Genomic DNA, 23,819 nt, shown 5'->3' with positions numbered 1-23,819 from the left:
CTGAGGCTTGTTTAGCATGGAGTCTGGCAAAAACTTAATATTTAATATATGTTTTTGAGCTATCATTTTGCAAACTAATGCTCTTAGATCAAAAGTTTTTTTCTATTAAAATAAAACTTCACGTTAACATATGTTGAGTTTATTCTGTTCGCTGCTGTTTTGAAGAAAATAGCAGATAACTAAGGCAGTTTTGGTAAAGTTATGCTTACCAGTGACACACAGATTGCCAGAGAGAATTTGGAAGGGTTTGGATTGATTAAACTTCAGGGAAATTATGAATAAAAACATAAAGTTTACAATAGGGGTGGGAAGAAAACATCCCACTGTCCACAGTGATGAAATGAAGATGGCTGGAGAGGGCAAAAGAACCAGGAGGTAATATATTAGCAAATGTCAATGTGAATAGCCTAGTGTATGATACTTCTAACTTATCCTCACATTTAAGGTCCTCTCTGTTTCAACCTCAGATGATCTTTCTAGACTTATTGTTCCCCTAAATATATTCTTTGTGTCAGTCACTACTGTATTAACATTTCCCTGAAAATGTTTTGAGCATTTTTTTACCTGCAAGTTGGTTTGTGCCATTTACTCTTTGGTCTGCCTTCTCCTTCCATCTCCACTTTAAACCTCTTACCTTACCTTACCTTACCTGTCTCTTTGAGTTCTTAATCAAATCTATTTGTCTCATTTAGAAGGAACCTCTAAATTTCCAAAAATATATGTATGTGTGTATAGAAGTGTGTATATCTGTTGTGTATATATGTTATTACTGATTTAGAGCTAGAATATGCTCCATTTTATTAGTATGAAAATTTATGGAATTAGTTCCTTTATCTCTTCAGATATCCCTGAGGGAACTCTCTGGACTCAGCATTATTAGCTTCAGAGAACTTAAAGTTTTATTATGTCTCTTTTCAAATGTACTAAAACTGTGCTAGGATGTTTAGTTAATATCATTATTTTTCTATAGTTTGGTAAAGTTCTAAAGGAGGCTTTTAAAAAAATGGCTCTAGAAATCTTATTAAAAATGACCATTGTTTTAAAATATATTCAGCATGTGTGTGTTTTTTGCAGGTAGTGCTATTGAAGTTATCATTTCCTTTTAAAACTTGTTAACAATGGCAAACATTAATTGCAAAAAATTTTAAACTGAAAATTGATAGAAATAATTTTGGTGGTATAAAAACATTCTTTAGATTTTAAGAAAATGCATGGATACTCAAGCATAGCAATATGCACTTGTTTAAAATTTCAGTAGAGACTGTACTTTAATATTTGAAAACTATAAACCTTTCCAGGTATTGTATCATTAAAAGTATTTTGTCATTTTAGGTAGCCATTTTTCATGTTCTAAAATTGTCTGTCAGTCAGAATACTGACATCAGCAGAATTTGTATGTGTTGGTGGTTTAGTCTAACTTCTGCTACACAGATCATGTTCTGGCTACATGTGGTTTGGTGAGATATGAATGCATTAAAATGATGACCAAAATTAGAATGTAGTCTGAGTGGTACCTGTCTTCTCCACACACTATCCCCCTCCTAACACATAAACACATTCTTTTTTCCTTCCCAACCCCAAGGGGTAGATGCAACACATAGGAGAAAAAGATGGTAAGAGTTTAGAAAAGCAAGTGAAAATGAACTTGGCATCTATTTTGTTAGCTGAGGAGAACTGATCAGTAAAGAGACTCCGGAGCATCCCTTCCCACCCCCTCAACAAGAAGTCCAGTCAGTTAATTATAAAGAGTGATGACATCAGTAAACATATATTAAGCATTTTCCTATAATGTCTAGAGTATTTAAAAAATAAGAGGAATGTAAACCTCAAGGAATAGACTACTTGGAAAAACTAGAGACAGCACACTGACAGGTAAAGAGTAAAATGATTTGATTATAGAGTGGACCTAACTGCTGGTTAACATTAAGCAAAAAATAGTTGATGATGAGTTTGGGTGGTGAGTCTTAAAGGTAATAGTGGATTTAGAGTGAAGCAGAAGAATGAAAATATTCCAGGTCAGGAGACCATCCTGAGGAGAAGCCGTGAAGCCAAGAGGGCCAGTATTTGCATGAAGAAATTCCTAAGATATGCCAGCTCACAGCGGAGGAGGAGCAATGTTAGGGCATGGCTGGCAATGGGTATAACTGCTCACAAACCTTAAATGCTACATGGAGATTTGACTTGAAAGAGTATCATGGTTAGTAGGCAATCACAGGAGCCACATATTTTAGGAAGCATAGGCAAGCCAGAGGAGAGGAGAGCAAGGGAAGTCTTTAAGGAGACTATTTCAGTTATCTGATAATGAGATATTGAAGATTAAGTCTGCAAGTATTGAATTTGAGGGAAACTTTGAAACAACCTGGAGAACTTGATGAATAGATATATATTGTCCTCCCTTGTCATGGGCACTTTTAGTAGTCCTTAAATTAGAGCAGGCACAGTGTAGCCCAGACTAGTGTATTGTAATATGTATTTTTGCTGGTAGGTTAATAATTTTTTAAAAGAAATTTCCAGTGTGTTAACACGTGTAGAGAACTTTGTAAAATAACCTGTGTTTTTTGTACTTGTGTGACATTGTGAACTAAGTGGATAAGAACTAAAGGCACAGAAACTGAGACAATAGGAAATATTTCTCCTGTGGGGTTGTTATTGATGATCTGTTTTCCTTCTTCCCATTCGCATACATCCTTCCTTAGACTGTTTTTCTTCCTATCTTCTTTTTCTCCTTTATTCCATCTTTCCTTTGCTATCTTCCACCACTTCCATTCTTTTTCTTTCATGTATTTGACTCAGGCCTGCCTGTCCGCCCCCCCCCCCCCCGCCCCCGTTAGTTTTGTTTGTTTAAATTTTTATTGGAGTATAGTTGATTTACAAGGTTGAGTTAATTTCAGGTATACAGCAAACTAAATCAGTTATACATATACCTATATCCACTCTTCCTTGCCTGGGTTAATTGGCATGTGTGGACATTGCTTAGTTCTGACCCATTCCATAGGAGTTCTCTGACCCATTTCGTAAGGTAAGGTTAATTAGGACTTTATGAAACATTATCCTCAATTTTTATTATTATAAAATGTAACATACTTAAAGAAAATTAAACAAACATAAGTATACATCTTTACATGTTATTTATAAAATAAACATTCATAACTATCACTTGGGTCGAGAAATAAAAAATTGCTATCATCCCAGAAGCTTCCAAAAGCCCCTGCAGACCGTTTCCCAGTCACATCTTATCTTTTAATTGACATCATTTATTGCTGCAGTTGTTCTCTTCCTAACCTTTTTTATGCCCCTCCCCCAACATGTGTGTGTTGTATTCCCCCCGCCCCCCCACACATTCACACACACCTGTGCACACAATCTGTTCTGTTAGAAGGTGGCGCTCTAGACATGACCAAGAGAATATAGAGGCTGAAGCTGCACCTCCTCTCATTAGAAAGGTTTGAGAAAAGTACAGAGAACTTCTTAGCAGTATGCCGATGAGTATCTTCAAGTCTGATTGAGAGAAATAGGAAGTCACCTTTGAATGAGAAAGGTAATTTACACGAATTCTTTCTTATCAGGCCTTTGACTCCCCTCTGCTGTCTATACACACACCAAATAATAAAACACATACACAGCCCCACCCATTTGAAATGCCATCTTAACACATAGATGCCGAGTTCCTCTTCAGGAAAAAAGTATTTAGCCAGATGTAAAGGTATCTGATGCTCCTTACAGTAAATATTACTTTTTAGAACCCTTAATTTTATAATAAATATATAATCACACAGGGTTTTTTGGGGGGAAATAGATAATATACAAGTCAAAACAAAGTTACTTAAAGACATAGGGCATGTTGTTTTGCTCTATTTTGTGGTATATATTTTGAACTTTTATAAAAAAGATTGACTTTTGTTTTGGAATTGTCTAAGATTCTAAGTAACCTCCTTTAAGATTAAATAGAAGTAGAGAATAGTTGATAAAAAGCTTTGCAAAGAATATATTAGCTGTACTTGGGATAAGCCTTAAATCATGTAGAGAGATTTAAAATGATGCCTAAAATACTGTTATACCTGATACTATAGTTTTCAAAATTCAAAGTAGATGTTTTTCTTTGTCATAATTTTAATTCATTTTTGAGTACATAGTACATTCATGTGATCAGATTAAGTGATATAAAAATGTATTCAGTGAAAAGTGTACCTTCCTCATCCTTGTATATGTTCTACTGGTAATTAAGACTTTTTATGAAAGATAAAATGTGAATTTGGGGCAAAGATGGACTGATAGACATAAAGTGACATATAGTAGAACAGAGAGCCCAGAAACAGACCAAGACGTTTGATATGGACATTTGATTTAGGACAGTGTGGCACTGTAGAGCTGTGGTAAGGAGGGTCTTTTCTACAGGTGATGTAGGGGGTACTGGATATCTGTATTGAAAAAAATGAAAACTGACCCCTACCTCACATCATATAAAAAATAAGATGCAGATGGATTGTAAACCTAAATATGAAAGATAGAAATATAAAGTTTTAAAAAAAAGACTTCATTTTATGGAGTAGACTAGAGACAGGATTAATCTCTCCTCCCTTAAAAACAAAACTATCTGCCCCACCCCTCTCTCCCCTAGGAAATTCCAGAAACAGTGAAATCAGTTATTTACACTGACAATTAAGCCATAAAATATTACTTGAAGGGACTTCTCTGGTGGCGCAATGGTTAAGAATCCACCTGCCAATGCAGGGGACGTGGGTTCGATCCCTGGTCCGGGAAGATCCCACATGCCGCGGAGCCACTAAGCCTGTGCGCCACAACTACTGGGCCTGTGCTCTAGAGCCCGTGAGCCACAACTACTGAGCCCATGTGCCACAACTACTGAAGCCCGTGCACCTAGAGCCTGTGCTTTGCAACAAGAGAAGCCACCACAATGAGAAGCCCGTGCACTGCAATGAAGAGTAGCTCCCACTCGCTGCACCTAGAGAAAGCTCGTGTGCAGCAACAAAGACCCAATGCAACCAGAAAAAAAAAATTTGAATAATTGAGAGTAAATTCAACTGATCTTCCTTTTCTCCTTTTATATTACACACATTCAAGTACATAAAAGACCCAGGCACCCCTTCCTAGTCTTTTTTTTGTTAAAGCTATTCATTCACATCTTTTTTTATAAAACTGGCATTTCCTATAAAACAGAATTGCATAAAAGAGAAGTTTTACTGTTCTACCAAGCAAAAATTCATGTAAGTGTTAAAAAGTAAAGATATCTTATGTCTATGTTCTTTCAGGGCAATTAAAGCATTTCAGGAGGTGCTTTATGTTGATCCCAGCTTTTGTCGAGCCAAGGAAATTCATTTACGGCTTGGTCTTATGTTCAAAGTGAACACAGACTATGAGTCTAGTTTAAAGGTAGGTTGTTGGGTTTTTTCTGAGATACAATGTTTCATTTTTGTGGGGTCTTTGGGGGGGTTGTTAAATATTAGAACATTGAGAAATGTTGGAATTTATATGGTACTTCAAAAGAAAATTTGAAAATTTAGATGAAAGAACTGTTTATCAGCTATGAACTGGAAGATACATAAGTTTGGGTTTCTAATTATATCATTAAACTTTTTTTTTTGAGTTTTAATTGTGGTGTGTTATCAGGAAAGGGTGAAGGTTTCAGTCTCAATTTGGACATCTGAATCACTCTGCCATTAGTGATTGGCAACCATAGAGGTCAGAAGCAGCTGCTTAATGATTCTGTATCTGTGACCCCATCATTGACTGTTTACTTGTATGGGTCTCACTAGAAATCTCTCCACCTCTACCAGCAAAGCACGTCTCATATCTTAAATATAAAAACGTGTGTTCTTTGCTAGTCATTTGAACTGCTGGTTTGTGAGTATAAACATTGTTGGGCAAAATAACATTGTTGGTTAAATATTTTACTTTCTATAGAATTTAACATTTCTCAAGTTTTTCATTTAGTTTCTTGTGCTGTGTATGCCATCACTTTAGGTCTTACTGGGCTTTTCACGAAGATAGTGCTTCCCTGCTCGACAAAAGTATTGCTTTTTAAAAGGATTAGAAGTTCTAGGAAAAGCTTAAATTTTTGTGAATATATGACTATTTATAATGGTTGCCATGTTCTAAATATCTCCGTTGCAGATTATCTTCATTCTGAAGGGTCAGGAGGGAGATAAACAATGACTTTACAGTAGGTTGTAGTTTGAATTCACTAGTAAGGAACTACTGAAATAAAAAAATAAATAAATAAATAAAACTGTATTTAAGAGTGCCTAATTGTTCTAGAGTTTTAAAGTAGACAGTTTTGCAAATACTGTTTCTATCTTTCATGAGTTCATAAAGAACAATGCTGATGGTACGAAAGAGAGGTATACAGTCCAAAACACTAAAATAAGTAGATTGTGAAAGTATTCAGATCACACAGTTCTCAGAGGTAAGTGAAATTTGAGAAATAGGCCCTAGGGCAAATGTAAGTAATGTGGAGACTAAGGGCTGGCCTAGAAGTTATCAATTTTCCTCAAGTTTAGAGCAGCATGTCTCAAACTATATGTTCACATGTGAGTGGACTTGAAATGGAAAATAAGTTCAGATATGCCACCTTGCATATTTTGACCTCCTCTTGGACATTCACAGTGTATACTAGCAAACCAGACTCTTAAAATGCTTATAATACAAAGTCAAGTTATTAGAGCTTTTTACAGAACTGTCACAATATGGTTATTGTGTGTTGCAGAAGTGTAAGTGTTGCTCAGGAAATATATTTGAGTGGAAAAAAGTAATGAGATTTGTCCCAAATTATGGAATGTAGCTATCTCTGAATATCAGTACAGTGGTACCTTAAACAATTCTATGGATGCAAAACTCTCTTTCCATGAAGGTGGCAATATTTAAAATCCCCTTTAATTAGGGGAAACAGTGTTGAGAAGTGTTCCATGGCTAATTCAAAGTGTTCTTGCTTACTACTGTTCAACAGAAACCTTCCTGTATACAACTTTTAATTTGTTCAGGCGTAAAGACTAACAAACTTTCAAGTCATAGCGATTTTAGCAAGATTGCCTTAAGTAAGTGCAGTCTTTTGGTTTGGGGCCTTTCTTCCATTTATTTAAAATACTTGATACCATTCTGATGTTTGTTTCATTTCCATGAACATAGAAAAGAATTTCAGGAGTCCTTGATATTTCTCTTCCCCATAATGAGAAGATTTCATTTGATTTTTATCTCATCTTGACATTGGCTTTTTAAGACTTCTCTCTCCAGTATTCCTTGTCTATTTTCAGGAGAATTTTAGGCATGAACATATGTAGTTGAAGAGGAGGTATTTCAGTATATTACTGTAAGTGCTTAGCATTTAGTGTAAGTGAAGGTAGGAATCAGAAGGAATGATATGCCCCATTCCCCTTAGGTGGCCTTCAGTTTTCCTACAGTGGACTGGCTAGTACTTTACCTTCATGGATAGATGTGGAGCCTCTGGTGACTTTTCCACTACATGAAGTTGTTTCCTAGCACAGTGTATTGGTATAGATGCTATGGGCTGCAACCTCAGAAACCTCCCAACTGAAGCTGGTTAAAATGACAAAAAAAAAGTAGCTCATATAATGTAAAGTCCAGCCTTCAGGATTGGTTGATTCAGCCGATCCAGTGTTTCACTAAGGATTCATTTTCTTCTCTGTTCTGTGTTGGCTTTTTTTTTTTTTTTTTTTTTTTTTGCGGTACACGGGCCCCTCACTGTTGTGGCCTCTCGCGTTGTGGAGCACAGGCTCCTGATGCGCAGGCTCAGCGGCCATGGCTCATGGGCCCAGCCGCTCCGCAGCATGTGGGATCCTCCCGGACCGGGGCACGAACCCGTGTCCCCTGCATCGGCAGGCGGACTCTCAACCACTGTGCCACCAGGGAAGCCCCTGTGTTGGCTTATTCTTAAGGCTGGTTGCCAGGTACACAGTGAGATGATTTCTTTTTCAGTGTCTCATAAAGAAAAGCACCTATACCACTACTAGTGGCATAGGTGCTTAGTATAGTGCTGGCATATAGTAAGTGCTCAGTAAATACCTGATTTATCATGTTATAGAGGAGAAAGATCCTGACTTCCTGTTGATCTTTTCAAGAATATTTCACTTTCCATCTCATTGGCCAGAATTAGACCACGTGGCTATTCTCAGTGATTCCTTATCAAAGGTGTGATTATTCTTAGACCAGTTATGCCCAGTTTTTGAATAGAGCTTGATTTCCTACATACACTGTTCCTGTCTAATAGAGAGAGAGGGGTGGGTAAAAAGAGTATTTTGGTATGGGAGTGGTGCATACAATCTGTCCATTACAGATCTGGTCTTCTCTGCCTCATTTCCTTTCCCTCTGGGATGGAGAGATACAACATATACAGTATGTTTTAGATGGTAAAATATTTAAATAAAATACAGTTTATTTTCATAATAGATTCCTTCTTTTCACCCACACATGAAATGCATTCCAGGACCTCCTGTTTTATTTCTATCTCTGGTAATAACTTTTCTCCCAAAATGTATTTCTGAAGCAGATTCATTCTGTTTTGGTACTGTGTAAACAGCTCTCAGAGCAGGTAAATTGGGTTTTAAAATTTGACCCTGCCAGTAAACTAATTGTGTGACTTTGGGCAAGATGCCTAACTTTTCTGATCCTCTTTGTGTCTGTAGAACTGGAATAACTGTACCTACTCCACAAGATTGTTAAAAGATTAAATAATATATATATCGAAGTATCTGACAAATAAGTTTTTTCAGCCCTTCTTTCTTAGTTCTCAGTTTATCTACCATATCTAAAACTCCTCTAATTTGGGGCCTAGGATAGATATTGTTTGTGTGAAATCCATTTTCCCGTCCTAGAATTGAATACTTGTATTTTTGTCACCCTGCCCATCCTCAGAAATGTGAAGTTAATGCCCAGCTTACTTTTCAATCAGATGGTGTTATTTTTCCATTAAATTGGACAATAAAGATTTCATGTGTTTAGTTGAGTGGTGGAGGTACCAATTCTTAATTTATTAACTAGTTTAGTACTATCTGAGCCAGAGTCCATTTCAGGGTGACATTTCTACATGATATTTTGTTGTTTTTCTTTCCTGCTTCAGATAATATCCCCCCAGGTGGGATTGGTTGCCTGTTTACCTCCATATAATTCAGAATTTTGTTTTATTACTTTTTAATGATATTAATGATAATTGCTTACATTTGTTATGTATTTGAGGCAGTGTGCTATCATTACTTCAGTAAAAGCACACCAATTTTGACAAGTAGTTTTATATAATGCCTCTAAGTTTTACTCCCTGGCAGACTATTAAAATTATTTCCCTCATATGAAGCTAATATATGCAAAATAATATGTGGTAACACCCATACTTCAGTTAATGCCAATGCATCTATTTAATTTAATGAAGATTATTAAAAATGTCTTCCTAATATTTACATATTTAAGTTTCCCTAAAATATGTCAGCATTAGAACTTTCTTGGATTTTTAAAGGTAAAGAGGGTGGCTTTTTTATGGGAACTTGTGGATAGTTGGCTGGGATACCAATGTAAGTCCTCTTATAATTTGATATTTGAAGATGATAAGTGCTGATTGAAGGGATTAATATGAAAGGGTTAGGAAGATGAGAATTACTAATACAAGAGATGATTCTAAGGAAATGGGTTAAACTCAAATGAGACTTGTGTGTTAGCTTGGCATTTTACCAGGTGCTTAGTGTTTCTTGAATGGATAGATTAATGAAATGGAAGAGGCTATAAAATTACAAAATGCCTCATAGGATTGGCTGGAAACGTTGGGGAGAAAAAAAAAGGCTGATTTTATTTGTCATCTCTTAACAGAATTTTTTTCTACACAAACTGACAGTGCAGTTTTCTCTAGATGCCCCCTGTTCACCAGTTCATTCAGCCACCAGTCATGAAACTTCTGAGTGAAATAGCATTTCCACTTTTAATTTTTTTTACACTTTTCTCTAGAAAACTACATTTCCAGGTATCTGATTTAATCTCATATCCTTTATATAGACTCAGGAATTTTATTGTCATATTTTTTTATGCCGAGATATTAAGGCAGAAAGAATAAGTAAAGGGATCAGATGATATGTACTTCCTTTTAGAAACCACTTTTGGAATCTGTGAAATGCCTCGTCTTTTATTATTTTATTCATTAATGTGTTTGTTTCATTTAATTAAGATACTTTGAACTCTATGTATTATAAAAATACTTGCTGAGAATTTGAATACTAGCTATTAAATTAATTTTAACCAGGCCTTAAGTTTCTAAGATATCTGTAATATTTTTTGTTGTTGAAGCTTTAACAGCATATTTTTATTAGTTCAGTTGTCTAAAGATAATAAAAGTTGCTATTATTTCACCAAACCCACTCCTGCGCTGTTTCCTTCATGATGTTCAATAGCTTAACTCTGCCAGCTGGCTTTTTGAAAATTCGAGGCTTTTAAAAATTTTTAATTTTTTATTGAGGTATAATTGACATACAACTTTGAGTAAGTTTAATGTGTGTGTATAATGTGTTGATTTGATACATTTATATATTGCAAAATAAACATTACCATAGCATTAGCTAACACCTCTACCATGTCACATTATTATCTTTTTTTTTTTTTGGTGAGAACAATTAAGATCTGTCTCTTAGCAACTTTGAAGTTTATAGTACAGTATTGTTGACTGTAATCTCTATGCTGTGCATTAGATCTAGTTATCTACTACTTACACATTTGTACCTTAAAATATCACCACCCCAATTCCCACTTTGGCAATGGAACTTGGTTTCACCTGAGTGTAATGTCCCTGTTCCTTTTGGCAGAGGATGGTTACTGCTGTTTATTTTGTCTTTTGTCCATTTTTCCTCACTTGTGGACATAAATCTTTTCCCTGATGTTTCCTTTTTCTGCTGTTCATCAACTTATACTTTACCTTTTAATCTTTTCTAGATATTATCGGGTATGAGGTGATCTGCTAATTGGTTTATCTAACCACTTAATAATGCTTTCTCCACTTCACTCTGCCTGCCCACAATTGTTTTTTCATTTGTTATTTATTTCTGCCCTGAGTTCTATTACATACCTTCAAGTGTGAAGTAGTGTAAATAGCTGAAGTACTTCAGTTCCTCAAATACATGTTTGAAAAGGACATGACTGCTCATAGATGTGCAGTAACCATCCTCTCTGATGTTGAGGGGTTGCGATGAGTCCAGGTTTCCCGTGTCAGGTTTCTCTCCTCAAATACATTTTAACTACAAGAAGTTGTTTCTAATCAAAAAGCATTTTTTGGTGTTTCCTGGTAACTACTTAAATTTGTGGTTGTAAATATTTGATCTTCAAATGCAGCTTTATGAAGCATTCAGTGTATCCAGTGTCACATTTTTTTTTAAAGGTTACGTTCCAAAATAGCATTTTACAATGCAAATTGTTACATTATCCCCTTTATAAAATATGTTATGTTTGCTTTGTATTTGTTATTTGTGTACATATTAGTCTTATTTTGATATGAACACAAATTGTACACTAGATTTAAAGAACTTGAAAATTAAGTCAGTACATATTCTGATCATTTGTGTACACAGATTAGACATATACTAGAACCAGTGTTTTAGAATTTCTAATCGGTTGCATACCTGTACTTTTATAAAATGTGGTAGAAAGGAGGAATTGGGAGATTAGGTAGGACCCAGTTACAGGAAGAAAGGTGAGCAAGATCTGTAGAATAAATGGGTTCTCATAGGATGGCTGCATGGATGCATGGATAAAAGGTAACACATCCTAGAGGTCTTAAGGAGTTTTAATAAAGAAGTTAATTTATTAACAGATTCAGTGTGGGTAGAGATTCCCCATTTATTGGCTTGAATCAGTTTTCTGTTAACTAAAGTATGGGATAAAGAAAGTAGCAGGTTTTGGGATTGGAACGTGAAAAGCCTCCGAATGGAGATGGGTCATTTGGGAGTTTATCGAGTTGGAGGTACCTGAGGGATATCAGATATTGGTATAGACAAGTATAAGTTTGGAGCTGAAAAGAAGGGCTAGAAATAAGATTTTGAACATCTTCAGTATAGAATGTCTTTTGTCTTACTTTTTTGTTAAAGAAAGTCTTGGAAGAGACCAGATTGGTAAACTTGAAAAGAAGGAGCCTCTTTTGAGTCATGATTGCCAGGATCCATTAACTATTAGTCATTGGTGCAGTAGAGTCCTTCCTTGAAAGTCTTGTAATAATCTTGTATTACAAAGAGAATGGAAGAACTGAGTTTGAGGGCTTTGAGAGAATCTCCATCAGATCAGCTTGGCCAGGCATCGTGGCTCATAAACGTTACCAGAACTTAATCAGTTTTAGTTCTGTATCTTATTTTCAGAGACTAAATCCCTAAAGTAAGTACCATCACATCCTAAGGCATTTCCCTAGTTTCATTCATTTATCATAGACTATTAGTTTTAGGAATTAAGTTTGTTGGTTTTAAATCATACTTTCAAAATTGTGGCGATCTGTAAAAATGAAAAAGAAAAAAATAATTTGCCTTTGACCTTCAAGAGTGCCTGACACCTTCCCTTCTCCCACTTAAACTGTCCATGAAACCCTGTTTCATAAGGGCTGTGTACACATAAGTCGTTTCCTCAGCCTGAAGGACCTCTTTTCTTCCCTCAGCTATATCTTTTGGAGTCTGCTATGGAACTGTCTTTTAAGCTTCTATTAGGACATTAATTTCAGTGAGCCTTTTATTCAATTGCGTAGATGCATAGCCATAACAGAGTGCCTGGCGTAGAGTAAAAACCGGTTGCCAACATTTTATTCCTAAAAAGCTGTGTCTGCTTTAATTGAATATAGATAGCAGTATTGACTACACATACCTTGTCTACATAGACTGAAGTAAGGCTTTGGGGGGTAAGCACACAATTTACAAGTTTTAAATATTGGCATTTAACCCTGACTGTGCACTGGGATAATTTGTGGAAGCTTTAATCTGGTTCACAGGGTGTGATCCCCAACCCACTGAATCAGAAAATCCAAGATTGGATATGGAATCCAAACATTGCTCCATATTAATAATTTATGCATACAACCATAATTTGTCAATTATGAAAAGTTATCTCATTGCTTGTCTTCAGAGTTGGGAATACAGTTGGAGGGTTCTACAGTTGAAAAGATTGTGAGATAATCACAGACTATATAACTAGAAGTAAAACTCTTTAAAGGGAAATAAAGTCTTGAAACTCAAGTTTTGTGTGTTAATTACATCAATATAGATTTCCCCCTCCAGATAGAAATCAAGTTCCTTAGTGTATAGAAAGCGAAATACTATAAAGTTATTTTGAAATACTGAACAAGTCAAAACCTTTTAAAGAGAAAGTGACTTTGGTGATAAAGATGTCAACAGAAATTGTAATGAATTTAACCTTGTACTAAATTGGACCAGAAGTGCTATTAAAAGGAAATCACTGTTAACATTAGGAAAAATAAAGTCTTAGGTAAATCTTTTTGCTTGGAAATTAATTTTCTATAGAATGCTTTCTGCCTTGAGGTTTGTATATAGTCTTTGAACTGCAGAAGCCTCTACTGCGTAGTAAGTCTTATTTCACACAGCAGTAGTCAGTTTCAGTACTGCAATATTTCGGTGTGAGGTACAGTTATTTCCTAGCTCTTCCTGTTGGTTGCAGCGATGGGTGCTAGATATTTTACCATGGCATCTTCAAGGTTTGGGGCTGATTATCATAGTTGATAGTTATTTCTCCTGGTTTATATGTTAAAGATACATCTATTTTGCATCCGGTTTAGATACTGGAAATGAAACTGCGAAGTCATGCCATCCCCACCATAGTCCCTCATCTCCCTTTAGTTTACTGAAAGGTGTGTCAGTGGTTTTCTTTATGTGGGGTGGTTTTGTGTGGCTGTTCTTAGTTTCTTAAACTTAAGTAGTTATTCTGTAAGTTCTTTCATTCTCACAGGCCTGTTTTTGAATATGTACTCTTTTGCTGAGTTAATTTTTAGACATCATTGTGGTTTGGAAATGTTTAATATTTCATGATATTTTGGGTTTGAAATGGTGCGTCAGTGACTTCATTGCTGATTTTAAGATTGATTGATAATTATATAAAACATGGTCCAGAACTACTTCTGCCAGTTTTCGCTGCAGGACCTTGACTATTGATAGATGAAATGTAGGTTGGGCAATTCGAATTATGCATCTCTGCTCTTTGTGGGATTTCAGTGAAATAGCAAAACTAAAATACTGCCATCTTAAAGGGTGTTTTTTTGCAGGTCAGTTTGTATCCTTTGGCTCAGCTAGGAAAGATCTGTCTTCTTTTATCTAAATATTAATTTATGCTGGCAGGATAGATTAGGCTTAGAAATGTAGTACAGTCTGAATGTGTGGCTTCTGTGCCTCTTTTTGTCTAGAGGAAAACAACTGGTTATAAAGCGTGCTTTGCTTTCATAGTACTCACTTTTTAAAATAGTCTGTTTTCTATTGCTATGGCAGCACACTAAAAGGATGTTTGAGGACATACAATCTGCTTTGTAGGCCAGGGGAAAATAAAAGCAGTTCTAGAAGTGTTCAGATGTTGGATTTTTTTTTTCATTCGGTCAATCACGGCAAATAATTTTTCACTCTTGGTTTGTTGATCATTGTGTCCCTAGTATCTGCATTGTCCTAAGGACATTATAGGGCCTTGAAGTATTTGTTGAATGGATTAAATATTTAACATTTAAGGGTCATAGTCATTTAGTTAGTAGCTTGCCCATTCAGAATATTACAACCCTTAAATGTTAAGAGTACTGCAAATGTAGGCTAGCCTAATTATGCAAGCACATAACAGACATTCGTGAATGAATGTAATAACTACTGATTCATACCAAATTATGCCTTCTAATTTTTCTTTCATTGTAACACTTGGTAGCTAACATTAGTTTATTTTTGTTAATTGAGGGTTCTAGTTGACCAAGTGCAGTTTTGTTGGTTCTGTTCTGAAATACAGTACTAAAAGCTTGCTGATGATGATTCCTCTTGATAAGAAAGTTTTGATAAAGAAAGTTCTTTTTGGGCTTATATCTAGAAGTTGTCATTGTACATATCAATTTTCAGTTTATCCAGCAGTTAAAAAAATATAACTCTTTAGGCATTTGGATTGTGGATAGGAGTGGTAATTTTTAGAAAATGGTGTATACTTTGGCTTTTGATTACTTTTAATGGTAAAAATTTGTGGAGACTCAGAAAATTTAAATACACATTTCTGGAAATATTTTTTAGAAGAGTTCAAAGAGATTTACCTTTTTTTAAATTTTAAATATTTTATACCATTTCTATTACTTGTATGCCTTCTCTTAGTTTAGATAGCAGATTTAATGTTGATACACTAGATGCCAGATGGCGTCCAGTGTTCTTGATGATGATTTGTATTCTTGTAAGTGTTACACCTAGAGTTTGACATGTATTTGGGGGGAGGCAGGCTTATATGACATTATTACAAGTGGATGCTGTAAATTATTAGTGGTTTATTATTGCCTACACATATAATAGCATGTACGTTCTAAAAGGATAATTGCATTTCATTTCTGTTGGTTGCAAGGATGGATGGGTGCTAGATATTTTACTATGGCATCTTCAGGTTTGGGGGTTGATGATCATAGTTGATAGTTATTTCTGCTGATTTATGTCTTAATAGGTACATCTATTTTGCATCTGGTTTAGATACTAGAAATGAAACTATGAGGTCATGCCATCCCCACCCTACTCCCGCATCTCCCTTTAGTTTGCTGAAATGTGTATCAGTGGTTTTCTTTATGTGCATTGGTTTTGTGTGGCTATTTGATGCATTCTTTGTGGTACTTCAGATACTTTTAAAAGACACTAAATACAGTAATTATTGAAGAATCAGTAAGGGCAGATAGTTTTACCCTTTATGATAATTCTCATAGTCATTTTTTTAAAAAACATTCACATCATTTTGAGATAGTGGTATTTAATACATTAATGCCATTGAACTTTTACTTTCAGTTTTTAAAATAATGATGTTTTCTATTTGATGTGTTCTATACCTAATACTTCCTATTTACTAGAAGACTTAAAAACCTGATTCTTTTTCCATATAAACAAAATTTATGTAGGATAACTTGATATCAAGTTAATTCTTACCCCAATTCTCCATTCTCAACTGTTTGAAGAAAATATTCAGCAACATGTTTGTTGCCAGCAGTAAATGTTCAAGGTAATGCTAGTTGGTTGTCTAGTATGTTTTATTTGCATAGCATAGTTTCATTATTATATTAGACCTTATATACCTGAAGATTATTTTAAAATACATTTATATGATTGAATTTAGTGTATTAATTTTCTCACTCTCTTCTTGCAGCATTTTCAGTTAGCTTTGGTTGACTGTAATCCCTGCACTTTGTCCAATGCTGAAAGTAAGTATTATTAAGTACCATAGTTCTCTGCATGCGTTCAGATCACTTCATGGCAAATAGTAGTAATAATAATAATAGTCATAAATCCTGTGTAATTTTTTTCCCTAGAATTGTTGAATCTAACTGTATTTGTTGCCATGGCTACTTGTACAAATGGAACATGTGAGACCAGTTATTATGAGCAGCAGCCTGTGTCTAAAATAGATATGCCAGTGAACTGAGTTGTTGAATTAAATTATCTGTGCTAGTGAACAAGATTGATTATTTGTGTATTAATTACATTGTAGATGACTTGGGGGGATTAAAAACAGGGTTTGCCAATCTTTTAGGAAAACAGAGTATACAAAGATTCTTAAGTGTTAGCTCACTGATTCGGGCTTTGTGGTATTAAAATTATTGGTAATTATGAAGATATACTTTGACTTTCTATTATAGTTTTAAGCATCACACATAAAAATTGAGGTGAGATTTTTCAGTTAATTAAAAAAGAATGTGTGAAGCATGTTCTGATACAGTGGTTTTCTTTAGACATTTATTTTCTGCTTCTATGTATGTTTCTTTCCAAAAGCAGATTGGGTTGATTATGATGTGTTTATCAATATGTATGTGTTGGCATATTTATTTAGTGTACTTTAAGGTAGCCAATAAAAGTTTAAAGAATATGCATTGGATTCAAGCTGGATTTCTTTAAAACTTTCTTACTTGAACAATAAAATTTATAATTAAAATGTATGAAAAATTGAGTCATTCTTCATAAGAATTTCAGATCAGTCAAAAGATTCTAGGTTTTACAGAGTCAGTATTTTGCTGTAAGTGACTTCATTTTTTAACCATATAGAAAGGAGTTTAGTGAAGAGAAGTCTCAGTGGTAAAAACGCCCCCAAATGATTGAATCAGTGAAAAGAACGGTAGAAATTTGAATATAACTTGCATATAACATGAATTAAGACATAGTGTGGATTAAATCATTATCTAGACCAGACTAATTATCTCATAATTCTACTAAACGTGATTTTCTGAGAAAACTTAAAAGAATTCTATTTTCTTTAAATGAAACTCAGGATTTAGTACTGATCAGTGTATTTCCAGAACAAATGGTGGGAAGGTAACAAATGCAGCAATATTTTAGTTTCTAAAATGAGGATAAATTAGAAAAAGGATTTAACTCATTGATATATTAATTTATAAAATGTTAATTTTTTATACTTTTTCCTTAATTATATATCCAGGTTATATAAACCATCTAGAATATAAACCCTTAAAATCCTTTTTAAATTAATTTATGGGAATAAGAAAAAAATCTGATTTTCATTTAATTGATTGTAGCTAGTGCCTAAAAACTAACTTTCATACGTACTTGTCAGTTTGAATGATAACCTTAGAGGGACGTCACATAAATTTCAAACTAATAAATTTTGTAAATCCTCATTTTATTCTACTCTGTTGAAGTTAAATCTTACTTGTAGATCATTGCTCCTGAAGGAAAACACCTATGTAGAATGAGTACCACAGGGCAGATCTTGTTGAATTTGAAGAGGACAGTTTGAACAATCATGAATACATTTTCGAGCTTACCACGACTCTCTTTCTGTTTGTTGAGAAGGGAAATAAGAGGGAGGGTGACCAATGTCCTGTTTTGCACAGGACGGAGGCGTTTCCCCAGACTCAGAACTTTGAGTGCTAAAAGGTTGGTCACTCTAATGGAAAGGGCATGTGCCTTATTTAGAGACATTAGGCCATTATAGTTCAGTTGATTTGGGTAGTTTATTTTTTTATTTTTTTGCCGTACGCGGGCTTCTCACTGTTGTGGCCTCTCCCGTTGCGGAGCACAGGCTCCGGACGCGCAGGCTCAGCGGCCATGGCTCACGGGCGCAGCCGCTCCGCGGCACGTGGGATCTTCCCGGACCGGGGCACGAACCCGCGTCCCCTGCATCGGCAGGCGGACTCTCAACCACTGTGCCACCAGGGAAGCCCTGGGTAGTTTATTTTTGACAATCAACATAGCTACTTGATAACCATGGTAATAATGGCTGATGTCTCACAGAGCACTAGCAAACACAGACTACTTAATTTGAGCTAGATATTATTACTGTGTAAACATCAGGCTCTTTATTATCTTTGTAAAACTTATTTCTCTTCAAATTTTTTATATCATTACCTATTTAGATATGCCACAGACGTTGACTGTTTTTTGAAATCTTCCATGTTACTTTGTCGTGCTACAAAGTTCAGAAGATTTTAGAAAGTAAAGTGAGCTTTAAAAAAAAGTCTGTATGAGATTTCTGTTTTATGGCACAATTCATTTATGCAATTAAAGAAAATAAGTAGATTCACTTGCCTCTTCTAGAGCTATTTAAGAGGAGTTAATTACAGTTTGTGTTTTGAAAGTAGAATCATGGTGATGTGAGACTTCTCATTATATGATTGCCCCTTGGGATAAAATTGTTCCTTCTAGATTTAATTAATTCTATTAATTCTAAAAATAATGTATTAATTTCTGAGAAAAGTTTAATTTCAGAACGTTTTATGGCAATATTTGTTAAAAATTTCTACCTCTAATTGAGACTTGCCAAGTGGAGCTTTTTCTTAGTTGTATGGTTATGTTCCACTTTGAAGAGGACTTTTAAGAATTTAAATATAGATTGGTTTTCATACCACAAAAGATGATACTGGATTTAGTAACTCATGGGATAGGAAAGCCCTTGCTGAGCCTGGAGGAAGTTTGGGATGGTAATAGAATGCCACCGTGCTGCTGATCTTTTCTTCCATGTGACCTTTCCATGTCACCTTTGTTAGAGTAGGAAGATTCAGGGGAGAAGGGCATAGATTTTCCATCTCTTCCTCATTCTCTTAACCTGTAACCTGGTCTCCCTCTAATGATGTAGTGAGGTGAGATGGACTGGAACTCTCAAGGGAGCTGTGTTGGAAAAGGGGACTAGGAAATAAGAAAACCCCTGAAACAGATATAGGTAAAGGGGATATTTATATCTGTAGAACTTTTATTATTATTTTTATGTGCTTTTCACAAAATGTTGGTTTTCAACTTTTAAAGGTGATGTTTTTATTTTGCCTCATTTCTGATTATTTAATATACGATATTTAATGATTATATATGGAGAGGGCAGTACTTTACTATTGATCCAAAAATGTTGTTTGATATTAAAGTTCATTATATATTTTGTTTTGGTGTTTATGCTTATTTACTTCAGCTGTTTGCAGGTGCTGGTCTAGGAACAGGTATCAGAATCCCTTGCAGAACTAAATAAAAAGGCACTTTTCCAGGCCTTGCCTGGGATCATTGAATATAATCTCAGGGATCTCTATTTTTAGTAAACCTCCCAGGTGACTCTTACAGTTATGGGAGTCAGTGAGAGAGTTAGTTTATGATGGCGATGAGAAATTGATGATAGCTGTGGACATTGTTTTTAAAGGTCCACATATATATTATGCATATAATTTTGAAAGGCTCCCAGACTCCTTGAAATTCAACTATGAAATCCAGGTAGATAGAACATTAAATAAAAGATTTGTCATTGAAGGATGAAAATCATATTATTTAAGTAAACCAGAATCCAGTTTTGATTCCTGGTTCATTGTTGCTTTTGTTGAATCATTCATATTCTGGTGGTGCAGTATCAGGAAGAGTTGAAAACAAAAGCTGCAATACGTATATTTTTATTTGATTTTCAAGAGATACTTATTAATGTTGAGACTGTTTACTATTCTTGCCTTCCAAGTGGTTTGACTTTAAAAAAAGATTATGAAGAACTGATAGAGAAATGCAACTTATTTCCTCTATGTGTTATTACTAGTGTCATTCTTGTCTATGACTTCTTTATAAACATTGATATGAAATATGGTATAAGGAAGAAAATTGGAGGGTATTTTTGTTGTTTTAATCAAACACTTTTTCTTTTTTGACTTGTAACTCAGGTTTTAAATACCATGTTTTGAAACGTATAGGTTATAAAAGTTTTCTTCATTTGTTTAATGTTGCCATTTTGAACTTTGTAAGAAGTATACCCACTTGCTATAGATTTTAATATTAATTTTAATAATTACATTGACAAAATTTAGTAATAGCCAACAGTGAATACATGTGGTTTCTTATCATGTTCGTGTATATTTGTTTATATATTCTGTGTTATTAAAAATAAAAGTTATGTTCTATAATTACTTAAATCTATGTAGTAGAGATGGTGCTTATATTTTACATTTTATATTCTTAATTAAATTTACCCAGACACTGCTGTATTATTATTGATTTTTGTTTTCCATCATCTTTGCAGTTCAATTTCACATTGCCCACTTATATGAAACCCAGGTAAGTGTTTTAACTTAGGTTACTTAAAACAAACAAAAATGATCACCCATACCATTTTAAGTGGAATCAGATATACAGATAATTTAATGGAGTTCTGGGCATTACTTCTTACATACATTTTATACTCATTAAATGTGGTCAAGATTTTGCTTTAGTGTTACAGTTATTATACAGAGTGTTTGTTGTGTACAAAGACGTTTCATTCAGTATGATTTGCCTCTAAATTCAAACTATCTGCAGGCTTAAATGGCTGTATTTAAGAAGATTTCTCTTATTCTTGATGTGAAATGCCTAGTTTTCTTTTCGAAATGTTTATAGATGGTTGTTATAATGCATTGTTTTTAGTTTCTCTTTTTCTTAAGATTAAAATATCCCTTCTACGTATTACTGTTTGAAAGGCATATTAGTAACCTCTTGATGTCATTACCATTACTTTTATGGCTGCTGTATTTAAAAAACTTTTTTAGTTTAATTTTAGAACATTTTATTTTTTTGTATGGCAGATTTTGCTTAGTTATATGGTAAAGGACATAAAACATAGACATTTAGTCTAGGTAGGCAGTGGTATGGAAAATCAGGCATAAGTTGGTATGAGGCTAAATATTAGGTAATCATAGTTTACCCAAAAAAACAATTTTTATAACAGCTTTTTAGGAAAAAAATACTGTTATATTTCTACATAATTTCTAAGGTCTGTTTTGTTTCAGAGCCACCATGGGGTGGTCTAAACAATTAACATCTGTTTCCTGGACACCTCCATCTGTGCGCCCGCCTACCCTTCCCGCCCCTGTGCGTACTCGCACGCACACATGTGCGCACATCCACTGACTCAGAATTGATGCACACTCAGGTTTGGATACTCTACTAATCTAGGGATTTTATCCACCTTGAGAGGATGCATTTGAGAATTACATTCATGTTGTGGATCAGAGTCTTTACCTGCCAACGCTAATCCCAGCCTCCTGCCAACTGCTGATTTTTGCCAAATCAGTAAAGGCCCCAGGGTGAAAGCAGCTATAGAAATAAGCTTCCTCTCCAAAGTTCTTTCCCTGGAGTCTTAACTCCTTCTGTTTTCATTACCTCAGGAGATCTCTGCTGTCTTCAAAAGGATGAGCTCTGATTTTTTCCCAGCTTTTCTAGTTCTTAGTGAGATTTCCCTGGTCTGTCATTAGGTAAAGCAGATGTTATCTCGCCTTTCTTTTTAATGAATGTTTTTCGCTTGAGATGGAATTCTATTTGATTATTTTTATTTGACCACTTTAAAATTTACATTCCATTGTCTTTTGGTTTTCATTGTTTCTGATGAGAAGTTGTCTGTTCGTGTTATTTTTTTTAATTTCGTGAAGGTAATGTGGGTACAGGACCCCTCCCCCCACTGATTCTTTCATTTGATAAATTTTAGTGCCCATTAAGATTAAGCAAAACAAAAAGAACAAAGTTTGTGCTAGGCAGAGTATATAATTATTAGATGACAGGAAGATGACACTGTAAGCATATGAAAGGATTGAAAAATCTCTACTCCAGTGCTTATAACAAGGATTTTTATTTTCAGGTGAAAAATTAAGGGAAACAAAAGGCTTACCTACAAAGTATACAATGTGATTACTTGATATATGTATGATTTCCCGCACTGAGTTAATTAACACGCCCATCCCCTCACATCTCTAAAGTGGGGGCAGTGAGAACAATTAAGTTTGATTGTCTTAACAAACTTCAATTGTACAATACAGTGTTATCAACTATAGTCATCATATTATATGTTAGATCCTCAGACCTTATTTGTCTTGTAACTGGAAGTTTGTACCCTTTTACCAACCTTTCCCTATTTCTTCCACTCCACCCCCTGGCAACCCTTTCTACTGTCTTTTCTATGAGTTTAACTCCCCACCCCCACCCCTTTTTAAAAAGAATCCACATATAAGTGATATCATATAGTATGTGTCTTTCTCTGTCTGGTTTATTTCACTTAGCATAATTCCTTCCAGGTTTACCTAGGTTGTCACAAACGACAGGATTTCCTTCTTTTTTTAAGGCTGAAATATCATTCCATTGTATTTATATACCACATTTTCTTGATCCATCTGGAGACAGACCCTTAGGTTGTTTCCATTCTTGGCTCTTGTGAATAATCCTGCAGTGAACATAGGAGTACAGATATCTCATCAAGATAATGGTTTTGTTTCCTTTGGTAATATACCTGTACCCAGAAGTGGGATTGCTGGATCATATGGTAGTTCTGTTTAGGTTTGGGTAATTTTAATGAGATGTCATGTCAACTCACCCACACCCATTCTTAGATTATCTAAATAAAGATAATTTTGTTTCTCTGTATAATGTCATATCTCCAAGTAAATATATTATGAATTATTGGATATTTATATCAATTATTTAATTTACCTTTCCCATTTTATTAGCTGAGACCCGCAGAACCATTTTTTTTCCTAACAGTAATAATAGTATTAACTGGCCTTCATTTCTTTTTCTTGATTTTAATGAAATAACTTGAACAAGTCACCATCTAAATTCTAAATAACCTTTAAAGATTAAAGGTAAAGGATTTCTCCCTTTTAATTTTGTTATTACAGTGTTACTTATTTTTGAGTAGATAATCCAAAATGAAAGTGCCTGCAAGAATACAGTGTAGTATCCTCCTCCCTCCTTTTCCCTGGCCACCTATTCCCCTCCCGAAAGCCACCAACCACATAAGCAGTGTGTTTTATATCCTTCCAGAGAATCTCAGTGTATATATAAGCAAATCCATATATATGCTTGCACATATATTTGCTTTTCTTTATTTTATTGAAATAATAACCCATTATATATGTTCTCTCTTGATCTTGTTTAAATTGGTTTTTTTAACTTAATATTATATTTTGGAAATCATTCCCTATCAGTACATGTAGAGCTGTATTATAATATATCCCTTTGCAGAGATGTACTGTAGCTAATTTAACTATTCTCCCTTGAGAGATAGTTACAAATAATGTTATTATGAATAACACTGTTGATAAGAATTACTAGTTTCATTTTTAACATTGTCTTCTAACTAGCAGTAGTTTATTACTGAAACACTGTAGACTGGTTTCATTTATGCATATT

At 34.6% G+C, this 23,819-nt stretch overlaps 1 protein-coding gene across 3 annotated transcripts in view; it reads left to right on the top strand.

The window, feature by feature from the left end:
- The window catches only part of KDM6A (lysine demethylase 6A), a 210,006-nt gene that overhangs the window by 114,837 nt on the left and 71,350 nt on the right, over positions 1-23,819 (top strand). For all 3 annotated transcript variants that reach the window (XM_060002295.1, XM_060002296.1, XM_060002297.1), the window contains exons 6-8: positions 5,271-5,391; positions 16,342-16,396; positions 20,686-20,720. In XM_060002295.1, coding sequence (XP_059858278.1) covers positions 5,271-5,391; positions 16,342-16,396; positions 20,686-20,720 — 211 coding nt within the window. The remainder of the gene's footprint in view (positions 1-5,270; positions 5,392-16,341; positions 16,397-20,685; positions 20,721-23,819) is intronic.

The sequence above is a fragment of the Delphinus delphis genome, chromosome X (genome assembly GCF_949987515.2).
Source record: "Delphinus delphis chromosome X, mDelDel1.2, whole genome shotgun sequence".
NCBI lineage: Eukaryota > Metazoa > Chordata > Mammalia > Artiodactyla > Delphinidae > Delphinus > Delphinus delphis.
Note: the sequence above shows the minus strand (reverse complement) of the source record. Positions and strands in the feature narration are given on the sequence as shown.